At 37.4% G+C, this 21,223-nt stretch overlaps 1 protein-coding gene and 3 long non-coding RNA genes across 4 annotated transcripts in view; 2 read left to right on the forward strand and 2 right to left on the reverse strand.

Annotated features, from left to right (window-relative positions):
* LOC146477715 (uncharacterized) overlaps window positions 1-16,274 on the reverse strand; it is a 32,501-nt gene extending 16,227 nt beyond the window's left edge. Inside the window, exons 1-9 of the mRNA XM_085113050.1 lie at window positions 16,193-16,274; window positions 14,803-15,515; window positions 13,317-13,502; window positions 12,174-12,260; window positions 10,271-10,363; window positions 9,807-10,069; window positions 8,782-9,043; window positions 8,263-8,355; window positions 7,815-7,907 (exon numbers count right to left, since the gene is read on the reverse strand). Of these exons, the coding sequence (XP_084969176.1) occupies window positions 7,815-7,907; window positions 8,263-8,355; window positions 8,782-9,043; window positions 9,807-10,069; window positions 10,271-10,363; window positions 12,174-12,260; window positions 13,317-13,502; window positions 14,803-15,496 (1,771 nt within the window). The 5' untranslated portion in view covers window positions 15,497-15,515; window positions 16,193-16,274. The remainder of the gene's footprint in view (window positions 1-7,814; window positions 7,908-8,262; window positions 8,356-8,781; window positions 9,044-9,806; window positions 10,070-10,270; window positions 10,364-12,173; window positions 12,261-13,316; window positions 13,503-14,802; window positions 15,516-16,192) is intronic.
* Window positions 1-21,223, forward strand: part of LOC146477707 (uncharacterized) — a 545,413-nt gene that overhangs the window by 177,009 nt on the left and 347,181 nt on the right. The gene's annotated exons all lie outside the window — the stretch shown is intronic.
* Window positions 1-21,223, forward strand: part of LOC146477710 (uncharacterized) — a 178,338-nt gene that overhangs the window by 119,781 nt on the left and 37,334 nt on the right. The gene's annotated exons all lie outside the window — the stretch shown is intronic.
* Window positions 1-21,223, reverse strand: part of LOC146477716 (uncharacterized) — a 72,641-nt gene that overhangs the window by 16,227 nt on the left and 35,191 nt on the right. The gene's annotated exons all lie outside the window — the stretch shown is intronic.

Genomic DNA, 21,223 nt, shown 5'->3' on the forward strand with positions numbered 1-21,223 from the left:
ACAAACCATAGACAGTTAGTTCATTGACCACCGTAACTAAAACCAAGTTGGAACACAACTGATATTCCTCTTATTTCATGCTGGACTAGTACAGAAATGTTTTTTTTTTTTGTTGGGAGGGAGTGGGGTGGGCGCTTATTAACTTTTTGGGCTTTCAGGGTGGGCGCTTATTCGAAGTGGACGCTTAATCGAAGGTGGGTGCTTATTCGAGGTGGGCGCTTATTCAAAGGTGGACACTTAGTCGAGGTTGATGCTTATTCAAAGGTGGGCGCTTATTCAAGGTGGACGCTTTTTCGAAGGTGGGCACCTATTTGAAGGTGGACGCTTATTTGAAGGTGGGCACTTATTCAAGGTGGACACTTATTCGAAGGTGGACGCTTATTCTAAGGTGGGCACTTATTCCAGGTTGGCGCTTATTCGAAGGTGGGCGGTTAATTGAATAAATACGGTAATAATGCTCAAAGTGCCTAATCAGTATAAAATACAGTGTACACAGGCACATTTTCTTTCAACTTGCTATGCAACACATATTGCATTGCATTAGGAAGCAAATCCAATCAAAGGCTCCTGTGAGCCAACTCGTGAATGCAGATGACACATAGTAATTGAAATTTAGACGGCTACGGAAACTTCCTCAAAAGCTAAAAGAAATTATATCTTTGCCCGATTATGTAACGAAAAATGACCATTCTTGTACTATTAAAATGATTGTCAAATTATTCTGTACAGATTGAATAAGCCGATTATTCTGATGCGCCGATTAAAAAAAATCACGTGTTTTTTTTATTCAAAGTTCATAGGAGCACGCCATGTGCAGCTACGTCATGCAAATTCGTGTCCCCGATAGTCCGGGGCTACTGGATTTCGCGATCGGGCTAGTGGATTCTAACCATCACTTGCCCGATGGGCAAGTGAAGTTTTTTTGGGAATTAAAATTACAAAATTACTGTAGGGCAAGCCGATCTCACAAAGGGAAATATGTTCAACAAAGTATCGCATTACATTTCATGCCCGACATAAATGCGTGAAATTTTTCCTTTGGAGTTCAGTCCACGCAATCCTCAAGTAAAAATAATGAACTATGACAAGCTCTTGCTAAATAAGAATTATTTATCGACCGCGTCCTTTTGCTTTCCCATAAATTTCCAGTTGTAAATTTTGAAAATGAAACATTTTTTCCCTGTGAAACCTCTATGAAAGCTGACAAGATCTTAAAGTGTTCATTTCACCAGAAATTTGCATAATTTTGTTTACGACGCCAATGATGCGTGACATGGCACGTTCCTGTGAGGGTAAAAGGCCGAATGAGTTTGCGGAATGGAATGTGGAATGACGTGCGGAATGGCATAATTATGCAAAATACGAGTTGCGAAATGACATAATTAAGCGAGATACGATTTATGCATAATGACTCACAGAAATACATTAAACTGAAAAAGCGCGCCTTTTTTGGGGCGCCAATTTGCAAATACAGCCTTTTTGTAACCATTTCAACCGAAGAATGCATCACAAATACCCAAACAATGGTATCTTCGAATTCAAACGTTTTTCCTTCGATTCTCATCGCATAGCCGTTGATGCAACATAGCAGCTCGTGGACTTTTATCGTTCACGAGTGAACACAAGATTTGTAATACATTTGCATTAAAGAGGCTTGTTTATTTACGTAACCTGGTTTCCATTCCACACGAGTCGTCCGCCATTACGGGAGATGTATACAACTCAATCGAAGGCTGGTTAAACTTGACATGTTTCAAGCTTTCACAGCGCCTCGCAGGAAAAAGACGTGAGTAAAGAACCGCCTCTGTTTATTTTTGAAACGATTTATGTCACTTGTCGAGGATTTATCTGGTTATGACGAATGTGTTGTGGTTCGGTCATGCTCATTTCCGTTGTTTTACGTTTTATATTAATCAATTTATCATACACAGCCAAACAGACACAGACGCAAAAAATAAATAAATAAATAAATAAATAAATAAATAAATAAATAAATAAATAAATGAAAACGAAAATAAAAATTTAACCGCAATCTATACCGCAGAACTCTTTCCCCGTATTTTGACGTGTAGATTTCGGTTTTTTATTTTCGAAGGAAGGATCTTGATGTAACAAATTTTCAACTCCAACATTTTATAAGAAACTATATCTAAGCAATTCAATTATTTATCCATGTACAACTGCCACACTAATCCACTTCCAAAAACGACGAGCGTGAAAACAAAGTGTGTGCCAAATGTATAGATAATTATGCATGGGGCTGGGAAGATATCTTGACGCAACTCGTACTAAAAATACTGTAAGAGACTAATGTCACTTGAAGCCTCGGTAATTAATACCATACCGTAATTCTTATCTACTTTCTTTTCTTTTTCTTTTTTTTTACTTTATTTTAAAGAATCGATATAAGCTTGTGTTGTACTGGTTATCCCATACCATGAAATCCCGGTTTTAAGTCCCCCTCCCCTGCTAATAAATCGCCTCGATTTTTGGCCCATCTATTTGTAAACGAAAATTTTATTCCGTGATAAACCCCTACCACTCTTCCACTTATAGGCCCATCTTTGATCTTTATATAAACACGTAACACCCCTTCCCCCCTTGCCCCTAAAAAAGCCGGGGACATTTCCTTTTTACGTACCCCCACCCGTAACAAGAATTTTACGGTATTATGGTCTGTGCCTCATTACAAGAGCCTGTTAAGTTTTCCTAGACTCAACCTATTGTTGACTTTTTTGGTTTTCCTTGTTTTATCTGATTGGTGAGTATCACAGGTCTCGCAGAGGTAAACCCATAAATGGTTGGATTGCTCAGTAGCTCAACAACAGTAACTCAAGTAGCTCTACAAACATGTAATGTAACCACACTTACACCCCAGGGGAAGGGGGGACTCTTACATAAAACTGAAGGGACAAGCCGTCAAAAATGTTGAACAGGATGTTCTAAATTGTAGCAGACTCTCTTGGCATAGGTGTGGCCCCAATGTAGTTTCCTTAAGGGTTACCAAAACAAAATATTGAAATGATCAAGCAGTTTCCCTATTGCACAGAACAAAAAAGCTTTCCTTTGAGGTTTTGAAAGTAGAGATTCAGATTTCCACCGCAATGGTACAAAACTGCACATTTTCAACCCCTGTCAGGGACAAGCATTTTTACATCGCCCTAAAATTGACCTCCCATTTCCCCTTGGGGTGTAGAGCAATAATAACTAACTGTTCACATGGAGTTAACGTTTGGCAACAACAACAACAAGCAAGAGAGGATCAAAAGTATGAATTCTCCATACATGTTCCGATACATACCCAGCTGTTCACTATTTATGACTTTTTTTTAGGTCAACCATACAACCAGAGTTTTTTTGTTTTTTGTTTACGTACACATAATTTTTTAAAAATTATTTTTTATGATTCTTGATGACTGACCTAGAAATAAACCAAGGGGAATCGTCATCATTCCAATAAGTCATGTATGACCATTAGAGGATTAAGCCCACACATATACTTGATCCTCTCTTATGACAACCAAAACTATATCCACCATAACTTTAGCTGGTAATTGTAGTTGTCATAGCAGTTTCCATGTCCACATATATAACGCTTGTAATATGAAAACTCTACAAACAGTATCTTCATTTAACATAAAGTTTGAAGATACTTAAGTATACTAGTGATTTCAATATGAAAGTGGGTGCTGGCGAAGGGGGATAAAGTTGTGGGGATTTAATTAAACAGTAAATGGGTTTGCAAAAGGGGGTCGACTTTGAGGGTAGGGAGAGTAGGTTTCAGTTGGATGAGTTAATTGTAAAAATCATGACTACAGCAAGCATTGGTTTTGAAAATGGGTCATGGAAGGTTTAGTGATTTGTATAACCCACATTGGGGAAGAAATGTTGAAAACGCTTCTTTTTTGTGGGATGGGGGTGTTGGTGAAGTGGACTTATCAGCCGCCTCAAACGGCACAGATTTTGAATTATTGCCTCCACGAGCAAAGAACTCGAGTGAAAGTGCAACGAGTCGTTTGATTTCAGAGTGAAGCAATCATCTGATTTCACAGTTGCACAGTTCGCTTCGACAAGCAATCGACATGTTTTCAATTCTTTTGCCTCAACGGACACACTTACGGACCGAAAGAGCATGACTCAACGGTCGAATTATCCTGTACAAACTCCACAGATTTTGAATGATTGGGCTCCACGGGCGAAGAACTCGTGTGAAAGTACAACGAGTCCTTTGATTTCACAGTTGAGTGGTTCGCAGATTTGAATTATTAGCCTCCACGGTATTTTTTCTATTTGCTGTCTTTATTTGCTTCTGTAATCATTCATCAAGGTCACGAACGGAAAGAGATCAATTTGTGTTTGGCTGCTTTAATAGATCCACCGCTTGAGAATTGAGATCACTTTCCACGGGAAAATTTTACCACGATCTTACGCACAGACGGTTTCGAGGCGCAATTGACTTTGCCACAAAACAAATAGGTAAGTATTTCTAAATATTTTTATTTGCTAGATGTCTTCATTTGCTTGTGAATATTCATTCACAAGCAAATGAACAACAAATGAACAACGGAAAGTGACATCGTTCCGTTCGTGACCTTGATGAATGATTACAAAAGCAAACGTCAACTGCACCTCGTAACCGAAAGCGTCTGACAGCGTGCGATTCTCGCAAAGTGAGGTGTGTATCCCGGATTATATGTCAGCCATGTGATTTGCGCATGATTGTCGTCTCAACCATCCCGGATAATGCTCTACTGCGCAAGCTTCGAGTCTTACATCCGACAAAATTTTGGATTTTTTCCCCTATTGACAAGAATAGTGTGCTGTCTCGCTAACGCTCGCCAGCAAATATAAACAAGGCTGTTTTCACGCCAAAAAATGAGTTGTTCATTACACAATTAGTTATGTAATGTAATTTGAAAACAGCTCAAGAAACTTATCGTTTTCAAAGTGATGTTGTAATGTTCTTGCTTACAGTTTGTAAAATGTCAAAAAAAAATGAATTAATGTGGAACCTTGCCAGTATACAACAAAGATGCATTATCATTTAATTAGGCCAAGATTTAAAAGCAAATTCTAAAAACTGATCAATTTTAGTTTTTATTTGTCTGAGACAGTTCAAGTATCAGACAAAATGGTCAGTAAAAGAAGAAGAAAAAAAAAAAGCCGAAAAACCAGTATATAATACTTAACATATTCTTTAAGGCTTTGCCCCACTATAAGCTAGCATAATGTTGAAACACCTACTTAGATACCCACTACAAAGATCAGAATAAACAATGTTTGGGGTAACATGTTTTATACTTTGAAAATAAAATACAATTGTTCAGCCATTGTGATGGATGATAGTTGTTATAGTGGTGAAGAAGCTTTCTCCATCTTAGGAATATTTTGGGATGTTATCAGTATGATTTATTTGCAAGTTCTTCTAACTGTTAAGTATACACACTGAAGGTGATTCCATCACTGATAAGTCAGAGGGACATGCACTATTCATGGTTAAAAATGGGCATGGGTGTTATTTCAACACGTTGCAACAGTTATTGCAGTTCCCCTCCCCCTACCCCTCTCTTCTCCAAAGTGGACTGAATTTCATGTTTCCTCTCTAAAACCGAGATTTTATGGTATGGGATAACCAGTACAACACAAGCTTATATCGATTCTTTAAATGAAAAAAAAGAAAGAAGTCTGCAAGTGACATTAGTCTCTTACAGTATTTTTAGTACGAGTTGCGTCAAGATATCTGCACAGCCCCATGCATAATTATCTGTACATTTGGCACACACTCTGTTTTCACGCTCGCGATCGTCGTTTTTGGAAGTGGGTTAGTGTGTTGTGCATGGATAAATAATTGAATTGCTTAGATATAGTTTCTTATAAAATGTTGGAGTTGAAAATTTGTTACATCAAGATCCTTCCTTCGAAAATAAAAAACCGAAATCTACACGTCAAAATACGGGGAAAGAGTTCTGCGGTATAGATTGCGGTTAAATTTTTATTTTCGTTTTTATTTATTTATTTATTTATTTATTTTTTGCGTCTGTGTCTGTTTGGCTGTGTATGATAAATTGATTAATATAAAACGTAAAACAACGGAAATGAGCATGACCGAACCACAACACATTCATCATAACCAGATAAGTCCTCGACAAGTGACATAAATCGTTTCAAAAATAAACAGAGGCGGTTCTTTACTCACGTCTTTTTCCTGCGAGGCGCTGTGAAAGCTTGAAACATGTCAAGTTTAACCAGCCTTCGATTGAGTTGTATACATCTCCCGTAATGGCGGACGACTCGTGTGGAATGGAAACCAGGTTACGTAAATAAACAAGCCTCTTTAATGCAAATGTATTACAAATCTTGTGTTCACTCGTGAACGATAAAAGTCCACGAGCTGCTATGTTGCATCAACGGCTATGCGATGAGAATCGAAGGAAAAACGTTTGAATTCGAAGATACCATTGTTTGGGTTTTTGTGATTCATTCTTCAGTTGAAATGGTTACAAAAAGGCTGTATTTGCAAATTGGCGCCCAAAAAAAGGCGCGCTTTTTCAGTTTAATGTATTTCTGTGAGTCATTATGCATAAATCGTATCTCGCATAATTATGTCATTCCGCAACTCGTATTTTGCATAATTATGCCATTCCACACGTCATTCCACATTCCATTCCGCAAACTCATTCGGCCTTTTACCCTCACCGGGCACGTTCCGCTTTCGCGTGAAAACTGACAAATTAAATTATTTTTTAATTAAATTATTTCTAAATTAAATTATTTTTAATTCTTAAAAGAAACCGCACTTTGTAGAAAAAAACGAAAAAAACCTATAACTTTGCTCAGATTCAACGAAAAATCTCCATTCTTACACTGAAATGATTGTCAAATTATTCTCTACAGAATGAATGAGAGAATTCTGACGCGTCGTGAAAAAAAATTTTCACGTTTTTTTTTGCACTGATTGAGTTTACGACCCCGGACTTTCTGAAAAACTGAAAAAACTTGTAACTTTGCTCAGATTGAACGAAAAACCTCCATTCTTGCACTAAATGATCGTCAAATTATTCTCTACATATTGAATAAGAATTTCCTGATGCGCCGTGAACAATAAATGTTCACGTGTTTTTCCCACTAATTGAATTTGAAACTCACTCACTGCGCACGCCCGAAAGTTAACGACAAAACCGACCGACCGACCGACCGAACGACCGACTGATCGACCAAGTCAAAAGCCAGCTATCGCTATAACTCGTTCATTGCGCTACGTGCATTCACGAGTTAAAAAAGGACCTCTCAGGTTTGAAAGACAGGATTGCATTGTATTGCTGTATGTTTAGGTTGTTTTTGATGTGGCTAATGTAATTTAGGCAAGGTTAGGTTCAAGCCAATGCGGTCAGCAGTCTTGTTTGTGGCAGTGCATGATCTTTGGGGTGGTCCATAGGTCCTGGGAGGGCAGGTTCATGTTGCACAATATATTTAGCTTGCAATTTTGCTGATCATTTCAGATCATTTGGGTTGCAGTGAATCGTTGCGGATTCTTGCCCCTCTGCTCCCACCCTCATTTTGGCTTAGGGGATTCCAGGTAAGTATTGTTTGTATTGAATTTTTCAGTGTGAAGGTGCCTGGTGGGCTGCTTGCCAGGGTGGTTCCCAATTGCAGGGTTGCCATGGATACCTCTCGGCATGCCTCAATCATGTGGGGCCCCCAACTGACTTTTCCAGGCACCAGTTTCCTAAGCTCATCTATCGGCGGTAAGTTTAAGTTTGTTTTGTTTTTCTTTTTTCAATCTTTGATAATAGGTAGCTTTGCCTGTCACCAACCTTCTGTTTCACTTGTCAGATGAGTTTGAGAGGCTGCAGGGAAAGGAGACTGACTGTAACCTGCTACTGAAGACTGACTGCCACCAGAGAAACCTGCAGAGGGGAAAATTGCAATAAGCAAGATTGTATGTCATTATACTCATAAAGAAAGACACACCTCAGATCACAGTCTGCAAGAACAAAGGCCTTTACCAGCCCTTGATTCAACCAAGGGCAAAACAAGGATGGAAACAAGTGTCTTTTGTTGCACGCTGTTCAGATCAGTAGCACAGCAGAAAACATATGGCTCAGACAAACATGTTAGCATATGGCAAATAAAATTATGTTCACACTCAACAAGTTTTTAGAGTCAATTTAAATAAGTACATTACTTGAAAACTGACACTTTAAATCTAAAATGTCATGTTCACAACAGTTGTTATGATTAAACAAAATGTTTCCCACCTACCTTCAGTTCCACTTCTCACATGTGTTTGTGAGGCTGCAGGGAAAGGACGCTGACTGTAACCTGCTCCTGAAGACTGACTTCCACCAGAAAAACCTGCAGAGTGGAAGACGGTAAATTATCAGAAAAACTATCCAACATAACATTTTACAGAGTAAATGAACAAAAACAGCAACATGCAACATGTATTTTCATGATTGAATAGAAGGAGAAAAGGCTACATAGTACACCACTTGTGTTTCAATAGTGATTTAGTTTTGTTTGCCTATTCAGTATGTATTTCCTGTTCAATTCCTTTGTCATTAATAATAATAATTATTGTTAATTAGTTACTATATTTTCACTTTTCTTAAAAAGGAATACCAAAAATTAATGTAAGTTACTATATTGTGGCACAAGCATGTATAACCATTTTCAACCTGGTATCAGCCCACCTTAAAACAGGTGTGTAAACTTCAATTGAAGTGATAGTTAAGTAGACAAATCTGGTTAGCTGGTATTGTTTTAAATAAGTTCCTCTACCTGGTTTGGGTCGAAGGCTGACATAGTGATGTTCATGCAGGTGTCCCAACACAAGCTGGCTGCTGCTGCTAACATCATGTTCTGGGTGGATAGTTAAGTCATGTGACAGACTGCTGATCACGTGAATGCATGTTTTAAAGCAGTTTGCTGCAGCATGGAGAATGACGTGATCACCCCATGTCCCATCTGCTGCCATGTTTCTAAGGTAATCAGGCCAAGACTGATGTCCATCTACAAAGTTAAACAATTCTGTCCCATCTCGCTGCAAGACAAGAACATATCTATTATTAATAAGAAATGTCAAAGTACACTGTGCCACTTCATCCAATGATCAAGTGGAGGGCAGAGCTTTGCACTAAATTGACCAGTGCATCAATCCGCAACAAACCAAATTATACCGAAACATCTTAACTGTTCCATAATTTAATTGAGCCTATAAATTATGCATTCATTTGTTAATGAATGAGTGAAGCATCAGATTCAAAAGAATTTCAGAGCTTTGTTTGGCTTTAAGCATCCACGTGATATCAGCCCTTGATTAATGTACCAACTGTCCAAGAAATAGCAACCATTTTAGAATTGACTTCTGCCCTCTCTTGCAAAATGAAATCAGCAAGATATGAAGCAACAATTAAGTTTTATCTTGATAGAGGTCAGTTTTTCAGTCAGTGACACAGGCATATTGTACTCGGAAAAAGAAAATCTGAATTCTTCCCCCTAACAGAGTTGAACCTTTGACCTTCCATTTGGATGTTATAGAACTCAGCTACAGGAGACTTGTGGGAGCTAAGACCATTAAACTACATTCATGCAGTGACAAACATCTGCATACTGCTAGGATTTGAATGTGATAATTATCCTGTTTATTGTGATGAATTCGTAACAGAGGTAAATTTTTCAGTCAGCCACTTTGGCATACTTGAAAAAGAAACTCCAATTTCTCCCATTTTGTTGCCTTCCTGGATTTGCATAATCACAAATTGAAACCAAACTCACTTGTTCAACATTACCAAATACTAACTTACCAGTTTAGGGTTCTCCTTGAGGTATTGGACTATGTGCTGCCTCAATGCTTCATGAGAGATTTGGATTCCTTTAACCAGGTCCAGTTGTTCTGATAATGCGTAAAACATGCAATTCCCTGAACCTTTGTTACCCGAAATTTGGAAGCCTCTGTCTGAAGCAAATTTCTTTAACCCGGCCTCCAGAAGTTGTGTCTGGCCAATGATCTTGCCTGCATCATATCGCATTTGCTCAAGACCATGGAAAATTTCTTCAGCTCTCGTAACTAAAACCACCAATAAAAGGAATAACCAGTGTATTTCCAAGAATCCTATAATTATAATATTTATAGAGAATACAAGTATCAAAAATCTAAATATTATTTAACAAGGCAACAAGACTTGCAGCTCACAGTTTTTGCAAATGTTACATGTACATGTTGGCAAATTGTTGTCAGTGACAGTTGTCACGAGTAATTCCCGCCTACCTTCTGTTCCACTTGTCAGATAAGTTTGAGAGGCCGCAGGGGAAAGAGGCTGACTGTAACCTGCTACTGAAGACTGACTTCCACCAGAAAAACCTTCAGAGGAGAAAATTGCAATATGCAAACTTGTATGTCATTATACTCATGAAGAAAGACACTAGATGTTCCCCATTTAGATTGTTTTTGTGTCATGTACCCTAAACTATAATTTACACAATGTAAGAATTAGATGATGGTTTCACTGACACACACTGAGTTCTCCTCTGTAGAGATTGTATTTGGCTGGTAAACCAGCCAGTAAATTTGAACCAGAAAAACTAATTACAGTTACAATATCACTGCTTATGTAATGTTTAATTTATTTTTCTATCTTTAATTCAACGTAAGATTGGAATAATACTTATTGATATAGAAATGAAATAACTAGTTAAAAGAATATCTTGACTGTGTTTCTGTGACCTCGGCAGGTTCTTGGAGTTCTGTTCTCTAGCGAGGTTGAATGACAACTGAGATGTCAGTGGCTAGGTCAATCAATCAATCAATTAATTTAATCAATTGATTTCAATCAATGTTTATTTGCCCCATTCAATGTTTCCTTACAGTAGTATTATTCCTAATAGTTAATTAGGAGCAGGAGCATGCAACAAACCCTACTGCGCTTACAAGGAATGCCCCTGGTACATAAATTTGTTGATTAACTACTCTGAATTAACATGGCTGTGTAGGCCATGGTCCTTTTATACCAGAACTTCCAGTTCAAGATTGTCTGTCCTTTAACTGTTCATGTAAAGATTCCAAAAACAAAGTCAAATTACATTGGATTTTACTGCGTCTAGTCATGAACAAGGTTTCCTTGGCAAATGTATTTTTTATTTTGACTTGTTTGACTTTACACAATGCAACATATAAAAAACTTGCTACAGCGTTCAGAATTGTTGAGGAAATCATTATTTTATCATGTACTTGTACAACCTTAAAAAGCTACTATGACGAAATTCGTGTCTTTCTAATCTGAGCCATTTTGAAACATAAAAAAGTAGTCTGTAGGTGAAGAAGAATGCTGTTTACTATTTTCAAATATCTCTTTTTGTTCCAGAGATATTCAAGGTTTTAAAATATGCAAATTAGCCAAGTTATGACGTCATAAACTCAACCGAATTTTGATCAAATATTATGAAAAAAGATATCTCAGCCAATTTGTATCAGAAATGCTTGATTCTTTGCAGTGACATTGTTCTAGGTACGCTCCATAATATAAGCTTATCAGTTTTGTTACCATGGCAACATACTGGGTTCCAGTCCTCCCTGATACTTAAGGCTTTGCTGGCCACCTTTGGCGTTCTATTTTGATATTTGCCAATGGTGCCTCATCTGCATGATCCAGCAAGCATATAAATATGTTAGGTTGAGTTCGTGGCCTTGTTAAATGTTTTTCAAGCTGAAAATCACTAAAATATTGAAATCAGGTCAGAGGGGACTGGAAAAGAGTGAGTTACCATGGGAATTTTTTATAGTCGTAGGTGTATTGCCTTTAGAACTATTAGCCTGCCAGGTTTCAATGGTCTCTGCTGTAAATTGACTGAACTCTATTTATATACTTGATGTTATATTGAGTTGAGAATATGACGTCATCAGTCCTCTGATTTACATATTTTACACATTTTTCAAACTTAAATATCTCCGGAACCAATGCAGATATTTAGAAACGGAAAACAGCGTTTTTATTCTTTCCTAGAATTCTATGTGATAAACCTTAAAATTCAAGAGGTAAAAATTTGATCATAGTAGCACTTTAAAGCTCCTTAAATGACCATAAAATTATCTACAAAGTTAGAAACATAATCCAAAGTGCTATAATTTGCACTAGTTATTTGACCCCTTATGAAAGTATAGGACTAAGTATTACCTGCATGATGTACAGTTGAGGGTTTGCTTGGATCTGCAATACTTGAAACAGATGATACAGGTATCGTCCTTTCTGGAGCTAACACATCTTGGGGACAGAAATGATATCATTAAAGTCAGCCAATTTGTGGCTGCAATGTGTTAAAGTGCCCCTGGGACGAAAATTTCATTTTCCATCTTTTTACATTTTCGTGTAGAATATGACCTTCCTACTCATGTTACCAAATTTCAATCCTTTACGGCGATTGGAAGTATTTTTTTTAGCTTTTTATTCGAGATTTCACGGTCGCCAGTACTTGGCCTTGTTCCCGAAGTTAAGGCTCAAATTACAGGAAGTGACGTCATTGGCTCAACACGAAAAGTTCCACATGGCTAATTTTCATATGGATTCTACTTCATAAACTGTATTCTGCTGTTATTTAGTTCACAACAGCAGAATACAGTTTATGAAGTAGAATCCATATGAAAATTAGCCATGTGGAACTTTTAGTGTTGAGCCAATGACGTCACTTCTTGCAATTTGAGTCTTAACATCCGGAACAAGGCCAAGTAATGGCGACCGTGAAATCTCGAATAAAAAGCTAAAAAAAATACTTCAATCGCCGTAAAGGATTGAAATTTGGTAACATGAGTAAGAAGGTCATATTCTACACGAAAATGCAAAAAGATGGAAAATGAAATTTTCGTCCCAGGGGCACTTTAATGATGATGTTGAGAACAATTCAATAGAAATGTCCTCAGAGACCAGATTCAAATCAAGATCAATATCTAAAACATGTGCAGTGTGAAACAATCCTGGAGAAAATTACTATTGCATCATAAGAACGTACATCCTAAGCAACAGAACAGTGGTATTTTTTACAGAATGCTGAACACAGAACGTCTCATTTTATGCTACTTACATGTACACACCTGTATTACAGTTTAGGGTTTACTGTAGCAACAAACTATATTATTTCAAGGTCTAAGCACTCTTCTAGACTATTCAGAGTTTTAAAAAGCACTGCTTATACAGACGGTTGGCTTTTAGTTTTTGTAATGGCAGACATTTGACATAACAGGACGTCTACAGATTCGGTGTTCAGAATTCTGCAAAATTGTCCCATGCTCATGCAAGCAACATGAATTCAATGTAACAGCTTACCTCCAAAGTGCTGCCAATCTTTGAAAACCAGCGTATCACTTAGAATGTGAGCAGTAAGGGAAGCAGCCATTATGCTAGCAAAAGGTCTCCATGAATCTGTTTTACGCTTCTTGCCATCAGCAAAGTCTGAGACACCTTTGATGACAACCCATTCAACATCCAGGTCATGTGCTGCGGTATACAGACCTAAAAAGATGTACATAACATGTGTCCCTCTGTGAGATTATTAAGCAAACAGGAAGTGATTAAGATAACCAGGATTCAAATGTTTTCAAGAAGAGATTAAGGTCTGAGCATAGTTGGTTCAAAATGGTTTCTCTTGACATGCCAGATAAGCTCATCAAATACTGACAAATTCTACCATTTTGGAGTATCACAATAGTCTCTGTCAGACTTTGGGTCACTAATGGGTTGTTGTTTGTTGTTAGACAAACCAGACTGCAGGAAACCACCAAAGGAGGATCTCTTATATCCACCAAGAAAAGACAGAGCAAGATTGCCTGAGGTTGCCTACAAGTTCTTATGTCCCCAGAGAGATGCAGAAGCAACTAGACCACAATGCAACCGTACAGTACTGTAAGAATAGCATCAGTAACAAAATCAGCACAGGTAGATCATTTGGTGGAGGATTGATCACATCTAATCAAGAACATTAAAATCAATTGGACAATCACATTCCAATGCCACTAGCTTGGTGCTATCAAGTAATGCAAAAGGCACAGAAAGAAGGTAAAATATACCTGCCAAAGAATAATTATTATAAAGAAGGACGGAGCAAATGCACTTGGGGAAAAAAGGTTGCTATGGACTGAAAAAGCTGCGTTCTACAGAAAACATCATTCCTTGCATTGCCATAGGGCAATAGTGTTCTGCTTCCATGTGTGCAGAAATCAAGAGCCTACATGTTAAAGCCATTAGAATTATTGAATTTAAAAATTCTGCAACATATTTTAGATTGTTATTAATGTATATTTCACTGTAACTCGCGCTTGAACTTAACTTGTCGACGCACGAAAAAACAATCAGTCTGCCCATATACCAGTAATATGAAACTACCATGATCGTAATTATAGAATAATATTATATCCATTATTTGCAAGACAATACTAAATAAATCAGTTTGCAACTTAAAGAAACAAAATGTACATGCCACTGCTATATGGAAATGTCTTTTTCTGGTAGCTCAAATAAATTGTTTGTCTTGCCACTCTGTCACCTAGGTGTTGTTTGCACCTTTCAATGTTTGAGGTGCAACAGTTGACACCATCCCCTAATAAAGATCAGCATTTTATTGGTTGACACTTCTGACCAACACCTAAATTGTCTGCTGCACAACGGTGCGACAAACAATTCATTTGAGCTATCAATATTTATTTCAACCATAATGACTGAAACCTTTCATGACTTGCCTTCTCTCTTAAAACTTAATATTCCATATCCCTGCTGCTAGATGTAATAATAATTGTTAAATCAGACACACCCTTACCTTCACCTTCCAATTCAATTGCAACTGCTTGGGGAAATCGTTTGATGAGCTGATCACGTCTTTCTTTGTTATCTACTTCCTCTGGGCCGCTCAAGAACACACCATCCTGGTGCACCTCTACCTCTAGTTTTCCTGGGTCTTTCAAAGGTGCCTCCCAGCCTTCATTTGCATTCTGTACTAGTTTTGCAAAATGCTTTTTTAAAGGAACACTAATGCCACATTCTTCGATTCCATCCTGAGTAACCTTGCTAGGGGCATAGGTTATCAACTTTTCTGAGACAACAATGTCTCCCAGCTTCAATTTTTTGTCATCTAAGGCACTACAGAAACCCACACTGAACACAGCTTTGGGTCTTAAGATCTTCACAGCATTTGGTACTACAATTACAGGTCCTTGAATGCTGGAGGAACCCTTGCTGCATTTAATTACTGCAATTTTCTGCCTCATCTCATCGCCACCAATATCTCCAAAGTACACAAGACCAAGTGCTTTGTGATAACTTTTAAAGAAACCAGCATTCAAATGAGAAAGGCAAGCTAAAAATGCACAGTTTGTCACTGTTAGTAACAAAAAATCGATGGGGAGTTGCACAAGTTGCCAATCCACTGATCTCTTGGGAAGATTCTTGTTCTTTAGGAGAGGAACATCCACCTCTGGTGGGTCACTGGTGCCATCTTCAGTTTTTGACGTCATTGTTCAAAACACTCAATTCCTATAAGAGAAGGGTACTAAGAAATTTAACAATCCATCAAACAGTTAATCAATCAAAATTAAAATAGGAAATATAACAAAATTGAAAAAAATTTTAATCATTTAATTTTAATTAATTACAAAAATTATGGGGGCTCATGGCAGCGTTGCCAGGATTTGCTAGCCATGGGAGCAGTCTTTATCTCGGAGCTGGCTGCCAACAGTGGAAGCTCCTGGATGTCTCCAATCTCGTAAACGGAGTCCTCAGGCTCTTTGGCCAGCAGTTAGTCACCAGGACAGACTCTGGGGACATCGATTTTTATTACCGCAGGATTTCTGCGGTAAAACAATGAAAACCATTGCGGAACAGCCAATCAAAAAAATTAAATTTTTTCGATGTCCCCAGAGTCTCTCCTGGCGAAGAAACACTGGCTAAAGAGCCTGAGGACTCTGGGTACAAGATTGGGATGTCTCAGGTACGTAATCTCCACTTAGTAATTTGCGGTTGTTAACTTTAGTTTGTTCTTTACTCACATCACAAATGCAACTGTCAAATGCTTTGCTTGCATATAGTTGTAATTCAGGCTTCCCTATCATTGTCACAATAACATTGAACTCACAGTAAATATATTGCTGACACATCACCGTCACCTGATAGTAAGAGAAATTGCTGATATCAATGTTATACATGTAACTTACCAAATCCAGCTCCTCCAAGGCTCCAAGTACACACGTACATCTTGAACCAACACTTTAACATATTCATGAACAGACAGATGCACTGGACTTTTGCTAAAAAAACATCAAGAGAATAACAAACTCAAACAAAGAAATGTTAGTTCATAGCTGGGCTGATGTCAACCTTGGGATGGCAATTTGAAATGAGCAGAGGTTTCTCAAATCAATCATTACAGTCAATCCACATCATGGGTTACAAGTGTTTCCAAGAATGAAATGGATATTCAAACTCCACTTTTTTTTTTTTTTTTTAAATTTTATTTCACTTGTAATGAAGAGTTACAGAGAAATAGTTACAAACAAACATACAAGCTAAGGAAATACATTACATGTACAAGACTTAATTAGCTTTAAAAAAAATTAATAGAAGAAAAAAAAAAGATGTTTGATTACAATTTACAATACCCAAAATACACTGTACAGCTTACGTTAAATAGCAAAAATCACAAAAAGGTAGGTTTTAGTTCTATGGCATTTAAAGATCAATTTGTAATTTTGAATTATGTTTTTCTATGTCAAGTTTGCTTCTCAGAACAGCAAGGAAGGTATCAAAGAAATAGGGGTCTTCTTCTCTCGAGGCAATGTAAATAATAATGATAATGTAACAATAATAATGTAATATTTTGCAATTATTAAACTGAGGTTCAGGCCAAGTTGCAGCGCGATATTGTTGGTGAAGCCATAGATGATATTTTCTTCATTGAGCTCGATAGAATCGTCATTTTTTGTATTCCACCAATTTGTAAATTCTGTCCAAAAACTTTTGACAAATGAACAAGAAATAAATAAGTGGGTTAGTGTTTGTTTTTGTTCGCAAAGATGGCAGTAATCCTTCTCTTTAATTTTATCTCTAAATAAGGTTGCGTTAGTTGGCAGAATATGGTGCACGACTTTGTATTGAAAGATGGCGAGTTTAATATCTTTAGTGACATTAAATGGAATATTGTAGATTGTTTGAATTGCGTTGTCATCTAAGTTTGCTTGCCTCATTCTTCTTTCAGCAGTTGGAGATTTAAATTTTTTGATGATTAAACTCTGGGTCGCTATTTTGCAAGAAAGCTTATTTATTGATATCGTGTTGACAGTGTCTGGGACCGGAGCAGAGGTTTCGTGGGTGTCTTTCAATATTCGAATCCAGTCTCGGGGGATCGCGCTACACAATGCGAGATATTTCAGAAAGTTGGAAGATTTCAAAGAGAACTTGTTACTAAACTCGTCAGGGGCAAGGAATTTGTTTTTGTTGAAGATATTTTTAACTCTAGCGATTCCAGCATTGTGCCATTCTCTGTAATATACGGACAGGCCTTCTATTTTAATAAACCTGTTATTCCAGATGATTTCTTCTAATATTTGTTCTTTGGTTTGAGGGGTATGTTGATTCAATTAATGTTTGCCAGATTAAAAGTGTATCCTTATAGAAATCAATTGGTATATTTAAATTAAGATACTTAAGATCATAATTGCATTTAAATAAAAAAGGTCCACCTAGGACTGTCTTATAAATACCAGGGGTATAGGGCTCCAGCTGGCATCCTCTTTACTTTAAATTCATATAATCTCCTTATCCAAACCACTTTGAGTGCATTATTTATTATTTCGAAGTAGGGGAGATTTAAGCCGCCTTTAGATATTGGGCCGATTAACGTGTTATGCTTAATTTTTGGTTTGCCGTTCCAGACGAAGTCACAAATAGTTCGCTTGACTGAAGCTATAAAAGTTACAGGAAACTTGAGCACTGATGTGTTATAAATAAGCTTAGATAGACCCAGGGATTTCAGGATAGTAATCCGGCCGTATAAGGTGAGGTTTCTTGGTTTCCATAAATTCAAAAGATTTTTCATGGATTTTAATTTTTCTGCAAAGTTCTTTTGGAAGCATTCATTTTCATCATAAGAGAAATTAATTCCGAGAGCGTATATCGCTTCTAATGGCCAAGCAATATTAAGAGGTTTTGAATTATCACCTTTATTTGCACCTATCCACATCCCTTCTGTCTTAGATGTGTTCACTTCTAGGCCGGAACATTCTTGGAAGGCGCGAAGGAGTTTAAACAATTTTTCTGCAGAAGTTGTATCGGACACGAAAGTGGTTGTATCATCGGCATACTGGGAGAGCTTAAATTCTTTACCATAAATTTTTATACCGTGAATATTATCGTCATTTCTTATGATGTTTGCTAAAATTTCGGCACAGAGAGTGAAAAGAATGCCGGACAGCGGACAGCCTTGTCTAACTCCGCGATGTAGAGAGAAAAATTCGGAAGCGTGTCCATTATTAATGACGCAGCTGGAGCACCCATTATAAAAAGTTGTAATCCATCTTTTAAGCTGAGGGCCAAAATTAAACGCTTCTAACGTCTTGCTTAAGAAGTTCCAATCGACTGAATCAAAAGCTTTTTTGAAATCAATGAATATAGCTAAGCCAGGTATACCTTCTAAAGAAGATACCCGCAGTATATCTTCGATCAGCCAAACTCCACTTGGTAACTGGCATTTGAATGTAATGTTGAACATTTTTCTAAATCCTTTCCAAAAAAGAAGCATTAACTGAAAAAAAAAAGATTCATGACAAACTACTTGGAAAGTAATAAAATTATTAACAGCTGTCAATTTGTTTCTGGAGTGTCAAAATACTTCTGGAGCACAGAGTATTAATCTTACATGACACTTACATTACATAGGCTGTGTAGATGGGTCATTTGTCGGCTAAACTGGAACCGAGCTGGGAAGGCAAGAAAGTCCGGCCAGTAACCTGTTTGTGGTGCTCTTCCCGCACTGAAACACCAAAACCAACGGGAAAAAGAACACGCGAAGCGCACCAAAACCTTTCTAAACTAACACCGAAAGCAGGTAGGAAGCCTTGAAATTCAGGTTAAAAGTGGTATATATCTGAAATCCAAACCAGCACAAATCGTAATACAAGCCACGACTGCAAATTTTATCGCGAAACCATACCGCGCTATTTTGATCGACTGTCACAACTTGTGTGGCGTTCTCTGTGAATGATGTGATTGGTTTATACATTGGCGGGAATTGGCGCGCAAATGTTGTTCGAAACTTTTTGACTGACACATTTTGACCGCAAGCTCTGTAATTGGTCACAGTGGACGTGCAGATGTCACGCCGAATCGAAGAAAGTGCAGTGGGTCGTGTAGTGGTGAATGACAGTGGTGGAGATTTGAGAAAATTTATCGCAGCGCATTCTTATGTTATTCCTGTGGTGTGCTATGAAAAAAAAGTATGTTAAGAATACTTTCCGAAGATTATCTCGGACGAAGAAGAAACAGTTAAAAATACTGATCTGCTCTTGACATTTTCAGTGCATGAGGTAGCCGGAACACAACGAGAAAAAACCTCCAGTGCCGTTCTTGTGGAGTGGAAGGACTGCACGTGTTTACTACATTTTTTGAGTGATCTCACCGAAGTCAGCGAGGGAAATCTTTTGGTTGTTTAGCATCAGGATACAAAAATCTAACATCGACATGGATTGAAAATAGTCTATCCGCGGATCTGTTTCCAACAATCGTCAAGCGACGGCGAAAAGTGTCCGGCTTCATCTCAATACACTGACGGTAGCCGAACACTTTAAAAAAATCAAGACTTTAAATGTCAAGGACTGCAAAGCAAGCTAAAACCGTATAGTTTTGAGAGTTTTAATTTTTTCTGTGGACACAACCTGCTGATAACAGAGAAATTTGGGCATCAAACTGTAGAGGTGAGCTCTTTTCCAATTTTGTAAAGACTAATGTATACTAAGAAGTAAAAGCTGTTTGAGTTTGTTCTATCACTCAGTTTCTTTTGCTGAGCCGTTAGAAATTTTGTTTAGGTCGCATTTACTCTAATTCGTTTTCTGCTCAGCATATCAAACGAAATCGATTGCGCGTCTGTTCAAATCTACATGTCGTTCTTGGTTTCACTCCAAGACTATTTGTTTTATACTGTGTCCGAATGATATTTCTGAAAACACATGTTGAAGTTGATGCAGCTTTTTTAGATCGCATTCAAAGTTGTGGTTTGTCCGGTTAATTTATATTGGTAATTGAACTGAGTGGAGTGCAATTTGGTCTGAAATCATACGCGTGATTTCAAAATCAAACGAGCGCGCAGCGCGAGTTTGATTTGAAATCACAAGTATGATTTCAGACCAAAATTGCACGACACGAAGTTCAATTACCACTTAATTACATCCATTTTGAAATCACAGAGTATCATTGTCAATATTAATATTCTATTTGTGTTACTTCATTTCCATTTTGATGGGCTAAAGAAAGGATGCAATTTAGTTCAAAAAATGGTGCAATTTGGGAATAAATTGCATCATTTTGGACCAATCAGATTCCAAGGATCACCAGTGATTTCAAAATGGATGTAATTAAGAGCGAAATAAACACGTGGTGACAGTTTACGCTTTCAGTTCTACGCGTCCTATAAAAATGAAAAACAGAAAGTAACACTAGTACTCTTAAGCTTTGCCAAAAAATATTACAAGCAGCATTAATGAATTTCTCGTGAATTTGTATTCCGGCTGAAAATGTCTTGATTAACCATTCCATAAAGTTACATTTTCCTTCAATATTCCATCTCAGTGTATTAATTGCTCAGTCTCGTATCTGATCCTGGCGACGGATTTCTAAGAAAAGAACATTGACAATCTTGTGGGGTTAAATTATATATTTTCAGTTATAAAGAACCCAGTCCTTATTTTCACCGCTGACAAAAATGCGACTTGTAAAAGATCTGATAAAACTCACGGACGATTTTATGCCCATAAACATTTTTTTCTCTTCGCCTACCGTGTTATTTTCCTCCCTCACTCTTTTAATCGTGTTTTCTTTTTATGGAAAACTTTGTTTGCATAAAGGAAAAGAACACTTTTTGGTAAACAAATGCTCTGTTAAGGAACGACTGGAAAAAAACCTTTAGATATCGTTTATCATTTCACTCTATGAAACAATCGAATTATCTATTTTTGAAACCACATGCGAATGTACTT

Source organism: Pavona decussata, unplaced genomic scaffold (genome assembly GCF_977016875.1).
Source record: "Pavona decussata unplaced genomic scaffold, jaPavDecu1.1 SCAFFOLD_69, whole genome shotgun sequence".
In the NCBI taxonomy this organism is placed as follows: Eukaryota; Metazoa; Cnidaria; class Anthozoa; order Scleractinia; family Agariciidae; genus Pavona; species Pavona decussata.